This window comes from Marmota marmota, unplaced genomic scaffold (genome assembly GCF_001458135.2).
Source record: "Marmota marmota marmota unplaced genomic scaffold, marMar, whole genome shotgun sequence".
Taxonomy (NCBI): Eukaryota; Metazoa; Chordata; class Mammalia; order Rodentia; family Sciuridae; genus Marmota; species Marmota marmota.
In genome coordinates, this window is record NW_026000272.1 from 14,623,607 (window position 1) to 14,633,201 (window position 9,595).

At 40.1% G+C, this 9,595-nt stretch overlaps 1 protein-coding gene across 2 annotated transcripts; it reads right to left on the reverse strand.

Moving 5' to 3' along the window:
- Positions 1 to 2,617: 2,617 nt before the first annotated feature.
- LOC125614341 (embryonic testis differentiation protein homolog B-like) lies at positions 2,618 to 7,733 on the reverse strand. Of its 2 annotated transcripts, XM_048796988.1 has the most exons (3): positions 7,645 to 7,733; positions 7,401 to 7,490; positions 2,618 to 2,986 (listed from the first exon to the last, which is right to left on the reverse strand). In XM_048796988.1, exon 3 carries the CDS (start codon positions 2,933 to 2,935, stop codon positions 2,651 to 2,653), a length of 285 nt encoding a protein of 94 aa, XP_048652945.1. In that variant the 5' UTR covers positions 2,936 to 2,986; positions 7,401 to 7,490; positions 7,645 to 7,733; the 3' UTR covers positions 2,618 to 2,650. The 2 variants fall into 2 exon arrangements, with proteins under 2 accessions (XP_048652945.1, XP_048652946.1); XM_048796989.1 differs by lacking the exon at positions 7,645 to 7,733 and having other exon boundaries at positions 7,401 to 7,634.
- Between the last annotated feature and the right edge of the window lie 1,862 nt (positions 7,734 to 9,595).

A 9,595-nucleotide genomic window follows, 5' to 3' on the forward strand; every position in this document is an offset into this window, starting at 1 on the left:
CATTCTACCCATCTACAACTACTAAAAAATTAAAATAAAAAAACCCACTAGTGGGCTGTAACATGGGAGGCTCCCACACATAGTGGCTACAGAGAAAAGATCTGGGCAGCCACATATTCACTGGGGGAACATCACATCTGGTGACCCAATCCAATAGGTTTCAGCCTGAGAATGTTGACTCAGTGCCCATAGAAAAGAAATCCAAGTTGAGTGAGTAGGAATATAAGGCAAAGCTTTCAATGGTAAAAGGAAAATGGGTGTTTTATCTTCAGATGAAGGGGCCAACACAACTGAGAGCAGACAAAATTTCCCTCTAAAATAGTTTAATGTCCTGTCCTTTTATTAAGCATCTGGGGTGGGAAGGGTCTGGTATTTATATGATGATTCCTTCAGGGAATCTCTTGGCATAGCACCATACCTGGTGTTTTTGGTTGGTTTGATTAAGAACAGTACAGTAAGAAGTACTGTTCATACATTGTAAGACTGGGTGAATAGAAAAGACTTATCAGTTAAAATTTATGAATGAAAGCCTGAGAGTTCATCCCACATTTTGTCCCATCTGGTCCAAGAGCAAATGAAGCTAAAGGGTTTCTTTTGGTTTTCCTCCTTGTAACAACCTCACCCCCATGGCAATGTAGATGCTAACAGGGCTCCATGTGTTACCCTGTGCTGGGAAAAGCATCTTTTCATCTGGTCAAAGCAGCAAGTGAGTGCTATCTATGCAAACAGTGGTTGAATGTTTGAGTTTTCTATACAGTCAGATATATCCTATTTTTCTTCTTTCCATTGTTCTGTTCCTTAGGAAGCTGACATAAAGGCTACATTGCCTGGCTTTCCTTGCTCTCTCACACTAATCTGAATGAGAGGTAGCAGGCTGACATTAAGGAGCAGAATGAGAGAGTGCAGGACACAGGGAGAAATATTGTGTCATTCAGCCTTGAGTCCCTGAACTTCATATGCACCAGGAATTTCTCTGTTAAGGTGACATAGCCTCATATCATTCCTCCTGAGAAAACTCCTCTTAGAAAAAGTCCAAGCAAATTTCTTTCTCTCTCTCTCTCTCTCCTTCCCTCCCTCCCTCTCCTCTCCTCTCTACTTTAATGCTGGTTGTTCCTCTTTTAAATTTCTTATTTGTGATTTTGAGTTCAGGAGACACAAGTGCAGCCCTCTAAGGAGATGCTTAGAAGCCCCACCCCTCCAGAAACTTAGGAGTATCCAGGATTTTCCTTCAGGAAATTCAGCCCACCATCCCTGCTCTGTGATGAGGTCTTTTTTAGTTTCCAACTCATCTAGACTCCCAGTGTGAGTGCACACCATTCTGTGGAGAAGTGCTCAGAGATCCTACCCTTGTCTTGATCACCTTCTTCATGCATCCTCCATGGAAGGACAGGAAGTGAGGTGCCCAATAGTTGCTGCTAACTGCTCTGAGGTTCAGCTGAGAGCAGAAGTTCCACCAGAAGCTCCTGCTGCCCTGCTGTGCTAGTGTGGATCTATTTACATACCCAAGTGCTGCTCCATGGGTTTTATTACCATCTAGCACTCACCTCTGAGCTACTTGCTTTTTTCCCTCAGTGGGCTCATGCTATGATTACTCCCCCTTGCCACCTGATGCTCTCACCATGCTAAATCCTCTCTGCACTTGGATGGCCGTGGAGTGTAGGGGGCTATTTCCTCTTTGCCTCTCTGGTTTTGCTTCCCTCCTGTCCTTCAGCATCAGTGCTTCCTCCTCCCTCTCCCCAAAGCTGTGTTTTGCTGGCAGAGGGCAGTAGTGTCCTCCCCTAACCCCTGCTTCCTCTGTCCCCCATCCTCACCTGCACCTCTCAGGACACACTGGGGGATATTTCTGGCACTGCCAAAATCAGAGTGTGGATGGCAAGGGGTACAGAAACAGAAAAGAGGGTGGAAAGGACATTGAGAGGTTCAATCATTTCTGCATAATAAAATCTGGAAGAGAACAGGATAAGCAGGGAGAGAGAGGAATAGCCCCTGCAACATAGGGAGAGGAGAAGGAGAGAAAGCAGGTGTTCACTTTATTCAAATGAATTTTCTTCTATTTGGCTGTGATCTGAACAAATTTATTTCACATGGCACAGGGGGGAAGAAGCACCTGGGGATTCCAGTTCTTTGGGAACAATGAGAAGAACAATTATCTTTACAAGGCTCTTGAGGTATAACATTTCCAACAGTCAATGCTCTGATTTTTCATATTAAATAGAACCAACAAAGACACAATGCTTTAGTTTGTAAATTATGCCCTCATGAGCATCATTATGAAAAAGTATTTGAAACCTCCTACCCAGCTCATGGCCTGCTATTAAACAATGTTTCTCACTGAGGCAAGCAGATTTTAGAGTGAAACAGAATGTATGGCCCTCTAAAATGGCTTGGGGGAAGAGTATTTGGTTCTGAGCGGCCAAACACCATAGAGCTATGCCTTCACATTTATTCTACAGATTAATAGTGCAAAAGATGTGATGTGGAGAGTGACCTCACCATCCCCTTGAGTTTGAAAATTCCTGTGTGGAATGTTAGAATGGATAATAGGATCTCTTCCAGGGCAACTCAAGAAGGCTACGTCAGAAAACACACATTGAACAGAAAGAAGTAAAAATACAGCTTCTATGTCAATAGCTGAAACAAGGAAGACTTTTTATTCTACACCCTTTTTTCTGGGTTTTCCAAGATTCTGGGCAGGCATAAGCATGTAAGCCACATGGTGTTTTGGAAAAGGCCAACCCCACCCAGGTTTTGCTCGTTGCAACATCAACAGCCACTTTGACAGATCCACATCACTTTCATGCCTCCCTAGTTGTCTACCTAGCAAAAAACTCAGCACATTTTTGGAGCTTAGTTTGGGTTTTAAGTATTCATCTGCCTTCCTTTTGGTACTCCGTGCCGGTGCACTGGGACTGACTTCACGTCTTCCTTTATCCATGACTGGTTGACTCCACACACAGTCTCAAGAAGACAGCACGACTGAGAAATCCTAAAAAAGACAATGAAATCCAGATAACCAAGTGGACCCATGGACCTCTTCCTCACAGTCACCTCCCTGCTCAGCCACTTGTTACCAGCAGTATAATAATCCCTCCTTATCCACAGGTTCATTTTTCCAGGGTTTTTAGTTACCTGTGCTCAACCTATGGTACAAAAATATTAAATGGGCAATTCTATAAATAAACAATGTGTGAGTTTTAAATTGTGTACCATTCTGAAGTGGTGTGATGAAAATCATATGCCATCCCACTTTATCCTGCCCAGGAGTGACACGAATCATCCTTTGTCCAGCAGATCCACACTGGATATATGCTACTTGCTTATTAGTCACTATTTGTGTTCAAGTAACCCTTATTTTATTTAATAATGGCTCCAAAGCACAGGAACAATGATGCAAAGGAGGTACCAGGGTATAAAACATGGAAGAACAGATAAACTTATGGTACAATGTTGCAGAACATATAGGAAAAAGCATAGTTCTTATATAGTTTGGTACTATCTATGGTTTCAGGCATCCACAGGGTTCTTGGAACATAATTCCCCTCAGTTAAAGGGAGACTACTGTATTTATAACAGAGTACCATGGGGCATCATTTGATTTGCAATATCAATGTTATCATTTCATTTTGTTATTCACATGAGTCTGTGCCTAAAATCTATTTTGTTCTACTGATGTATGTACAATTCCTGTTTTAATTTCTAAATCTACCTTCTAGGTTTTCATATCTTGTTGGTCAAGTCCCTTACCAAGATCATCCCCATATATGTTCTCTTCCTTTTAATTGAATAATCAATTTATTGTATTTCATGACAAAATTCTGTTGAAGTTCATGCATGACATTGCACTGAATTCAGACATTAATTTGGAGTAAGAATTGATATAATAATTAATTTTCCTAACTAGAAAAAATGGTATTTTAGTGTGAAATGGGAAACAAAAAGTATTTAATGTATATTTCCTGCTATTTTAAGACAGCAAATTCATATATGTTCAGTAGTCAGTTTAAACTGGACATATTATTTCTATTATGTCATAATTTATTCTTAGAGGAGTATGCAACATCTTTTATGTGTTTCACTTATGTATACCTTTCTTTGGCAAACATCTAGGGAATTGATTTGGTTGATGAAAGAAAAGAGTGGCATTTTTTATAAAACCCTTTTGTTCATAGATTACATTATATCAATAGCATCAAATAAAATGCAAACATTGAAAAAAATGAAGGATTTCTCTATGTACGTACATAGGCTCTCCACAAAAGGTACTTAAAGAAAGAAGCTTTAAAACAATATATGTCTATCTTAGTTTTGTTTCTTCACTGAGCCATCTATATGAATAAAAATGGGATTATTTCAAACTAAGAAGCCTTTGGACAGCAAAGTAAACAATCAACAGAATGAGGGGACAATAGAATGAGAGGAAACATTTGCAAACTATTCATCTGACAAAGAATTAACATCCAGAATATATAAGGAACTAAAAAAAAAACCTCAATAAAAAAAACAACTAAAAAATGTACATATCTGTCAGATTAGGCATCTCTTAAAAAGAAATGCAAATGGTCAATAAATACATGAAAAAAATATTGATATCATTAATCATCAGTGAAATGCACATTGAATATAAAACAAGATACCATTTCATCCCGGTAGAAGAAGGGCAAAAAGACAAATTAAGTGAATAAATGAATGAATGAATAAATGCTAGCCTGTGGAGAAAAGAGAGCAGCCCAGAGGCTGCTCATAACCCTGTTGGTGAAAATATAAATTAGTATAGCCATTGTGGATAACAGTATAAAGATTCCTCAAAAAAATGAAAAATTAGCACTGCCATATGATCCAGCTATCCCACTTCTGGGTGTATATCCAAAAGACAGGAAATCAACATATCAAAGAGATACCCACACTCCTATTTTCACTGCAGCATTATTTACAATAGCCAAGATACAGAATCAATCTAAACATCCATCATTGCATGAATGAATAAAGAAATATGATTCAATTATAAAATGAAATACTGATTAGGTTACAGTTCTTATAATCTAATAATTTCACCTCTTAATATTTCCTGCATTATCTCACATAAGCTTTTGGGGGACATCTCATATCCAAACTATATCAGGCACAGAGAGACAACACCATCACAGGTTGACCCACATATATTTGCTTACCTGTTTCTTCCAAAGGAATTATCACTAGAACTATAACACAAAGAAGGAAGCTAGTCAGAGGGAAGGTACCCAAAATCAAAACCAAACCAAACCAACCAACCAACAAACAACAAAGCAAACAAATAATAAAACTACACAGTGAAACTGACAATGGTGTTCAATGCAAGAGAGCAGACTTAGCGAAGAATCTTGACTCTATGACTTCAAGAAATTCTTATTCAGGAGGAAAAAGAAGAGGTGATGAGTCTCATTCTCCAAGTTCTTAGGCTCCCTTGGCCTCTCCCATTTTACCAGTAAAACAGTAATGAGCAGAGTAACACCAGCTATACCAGCCAGCTGTTAAGGGATGTCTTGTCTGTCTTACAGTCACTTTTCCAAGGGTTTTACATACAGTAGCTCATACAGCTGGGGTGTAGCAATGTTAGTACTGTAGGTGTACATCCAGTAGCTTATTTAACCTCATAACAGCTTGGGGTGTGTGCTATCATTCCTATTTATCCAGGGCAGGAAACTGAGGCACAGGAAAGTTATGAAACTGGTCCAAGGTCACACAGCTAGTATGTGACAGAACCCAGATGTGAACCCAGTTAGTCTGGCTTTAGAAACCCTGGATTTTCACTCTTACAGGATGCCTCCTTTTGATCCTCATGGAAGACAAGCAAATGATTCTTGTCCATTTTTTTTTTTTGGTCACAGAACATGGTATCAGTGTCTTTACATGGTTTTATTTAGAGTAGGAGAAAACCCAGATGACTAGGTCTTTCCTGCCACTCAAGAAAGGGAATGTGTGACCTGGGTGCCACTTACAAGCATCTGTGTTTCAATTTCCTGTTGTTATGAGACCAAGTTGGATGGCCAGTGTGGGGATAAGTCACATCTCTCATAGTAACTGTATTAGTTCCTCAATAGGACATTACAAATAATAATAAAAAAAAACCCTGTCCTCACCACTAACCATCTGACAGCCTACAAAGAGCCCTGTTCTACATCTCAATAATACCCACATGGGTCATACTTTAATAGTAACAATATAATTTTTCTGGATCAGAGACTTAGAAGGTACTATGGTTTGAGGAAATATGGACTATTCACAGCCAACAGTTCTGCAATTAAATACCCATCGATGTGAATTGTGTATTATAAAATTAGTGACTGCAGAGTCATGATCAAGGCTGATTTAGACATTAAGAAAGAATAGAGAATCCTACCTGGGAATGAGTTCCCTTGCAGCACTCACTGGTGATTGGATTTTGAGACCCAAATTGTGATCACTGCCCAATGCGCTTGTTTGGAAATGTGATGAACACCGTTAGGATGTTTTGGTAAGTCTTACCACAAGAGAAGATTCAGCGAAGAGAGTTCATATAAGGTAGGGAAGAGCTTTGAGGTCAAGATAGCTGAAGTGTCAAGAGAAGAGATATGGAGGTAGTACCTAAACATAAGTTTTATCTGTCCCCTCTTTCAGAACATCCTACTCACTGTATTTAGCCCTGAATTAAAAGCCACCAAGGCAGTGGTGGCCAGGGCTCAGATCTTGCCATTGTGTGCAGTATCAACATTCTGAGATCCATTATGAATCACCATGACTCCACCCAACCAATCAGGTACTGGGACAGGGAAAAAACTTGAGAGGAAGGATTATTCCTCTCTTTTCCTACCTTCTCTTCCAGACCAATGCTACTCTTTTAGGAACTGAGGCTGCTCAGTGGTCTGAGAGACAAATCATCCAGATAGATCAAGAAAATGTATTCATCATCAACAAACTAATCAAATTAATGAATAACAACCCCACTGTATAATGACAAGGTAGGATTGTCATTTGCCCAAATTTGTAAAAAATCCCTGCATACAAAATGATTAGGAACACAGGCTCAAGAGACAAGTAGTTTCATTTCTAATCTCAGCTCTTGGTGACTTGGGGCAAGTTCCTAAACTTCTCTGATCTTCATTTGAAAAGTATAAACAATAGCACCTTCACCCTTGGGTGTTTGTGAGTATTCAAGGAGATAATACCACCAAAGTACTCAGAAACAGTAGATGGCATGTGGTGAATTTGCAGATGACCTTAGTATTTATCACTGTGGCCATCTCAGCCCACCTCTCTGAATAAAGCAGTTTTCATTGAATTTTTTCATTTCCTTGAAAGTCAGTCTCCCTGGTGGTATTGTTTCCTCTCTTTCCCTCATTTCTAAAGAAGAGATCTTGGGGTAAGACAAAGTTCACAGTACTCACAGTTATCAGAAAAGGAAGGCTCCTGGATGTCAAGCTGTTCTGTACCGCAGCTGATAGGAAGGTCCTTGGCTGTGCAATCACTTGTATTCTCTAAAGAGAGGATATTCTGTTTTTTTTCCCTGAGAGTTTAGCCAACACATGCTGTTGGGACCCTCAGGTGGGGTAATTCAGGATAAGCCAAACTCCCAGAGAGCTAAAATAACTACCCTTAGAGGTCATGCATAAGCTCAATTCCACTTCTTACCGGGACAGGGAATTCCAAGGTCTGCCTGTGAGCCCAGTAGGTCCCAGTCTGCGCAGTTAGGCCTGAAGCACTGCTACTAATGATATTGATGGTGCTTGCGTGAGTCATGACCCCATGTCACATGAAAGATCATGAGATCCTATAGCCTAGGGCACACTGACCTTCAGCCTATGAATATAGTTGCTGGTGGCAGGGAGGAGAGTGTGTCCTCAGGCAAGAAAATGCATTTTTATTAATGTAGTAAGAGGCACAAATGAAAAGGTGAGCTTCATGTCCACTTGGTACAAAAGTTAATATAATACAAGCAACATCCTGTATTTTAAGTGGAGCAACTTTAGTAGTGAATACTAAATTTATAGAAATCTAGACACAATAAGACTCTTCCCTCTTACCTTGCAAATCAACTTGTTATTAATTCAAATGCTTCCCAATTTGCCTCACCTGGATCAAGAACACAATTACTAATGCAAAGTAAATGTATATTCAAATAAACTTTCCATATCCCTGTTGTGCTGACTTTTCATCTTTTTTCATCTCTTGTTTTTCTTGTCTGTAAAGAGGGGTCCTAGTCACTCCTATCCCACAGTTTGTTAAGAAAATGTCCCTCATTCTAGTGTTGTTGAATTTATTTGTTTGGTACTGGGGATTGAGCCCAGGGGCACTTTACCTTTGAGCTACATCCCCAGCTCTTTTTTTTTTTTAACTTAAAAGCAGGGCTTCAGTAGCTGGGCATGGTGGTGCATGCCTGTAATCCTAGCAGATCAGGAGGCTGAAGTAAGAAGACTGCAAGTTCAAAGCCAGCTTCATCAATTTAGCAAGACCCTAAGCAACTTAGTGAGACTCTTGTCTTAAAAATAAAAAAATAAAGTGGCTGGGAAAGTTGCTCAGTGGTTTAGCACCTCTGGGTTCAATCCCAGGCACACATATGTATACACACACACACACACACACACACAAACACAGATAGGTTTTCACAGTTTTCCAAGGCTGGCCTTGAACTTGCAATCCTCCTGTCCCAGCCTCCAGAGTCACTGGGACCAGGCTTGTGCCACCATGCCTAGCTCATATTCCAGTTTTGATCTTTGACTACAGACAGATTTTAATCCCTACTTTGCAAATCACATTCTGCTCTCCAGAAAACCTCAGTATGTGTCATAAATATGTTCATAATCTCTTGGAGCATATATGGTATCATTAGGCTCAAGATATAAATCAAATTTGAGCATAGCTGTAGGGTTGATAGGTATTAGTACAGTCAGCAGGTTGTCTAGACAACTGCTGCCACTTGGTATCTTTCATCTCTTGCTTTGTTTCCCTCACTGGCAGAAGAGATGTGCTCTGAGTTGCTTTCTATAGGCCATTTGCTTTTTGAGATGTGCTGCTTTGATCTGCATTTAATGAATCTTATAAGCTTCCATTTAAATTGCCTAATTTGGAAATTTCAAAGATTAGCTTTGGGGAGTAGAACTATGGGATTGGGGCCCTCTTTCTTAAAATGACTCTGGATTATGGGTCTCATTCCAGAGAGATCTGTGCATCTCAGATTTCACTGGGTGTGTTGATTCCAACATAAACCATGACTGGCACTATGCATTATGCTTAGGGAAATGACTCTTATCATGTGGCCACTGGTTGTGCATCTCAGACATTGGTTCACTCTCCCCCACCTGCCTGTGCAAGGGATTGAACCACTGAGCTGCATCCCCAACACTTTTATTATCTATCTATCTATTTATTTATTTATTTTTGTGGTGCTGGGGCTTGAACCCAGGGCCTTGCACATGCTGGACAAATACTCTATAACTGAGGTACATCCCCTATCCTTTTTATTTTTTTATTTTGAGACAGGGTCTCTCCAAGTTGCTGAGGCTGACCTCGAACTTGTGATCTTTCTGCCTCAGTCTCCTGAGTCTCTGAGATTACATGCATGCACCATCACTCTCAGCCCACT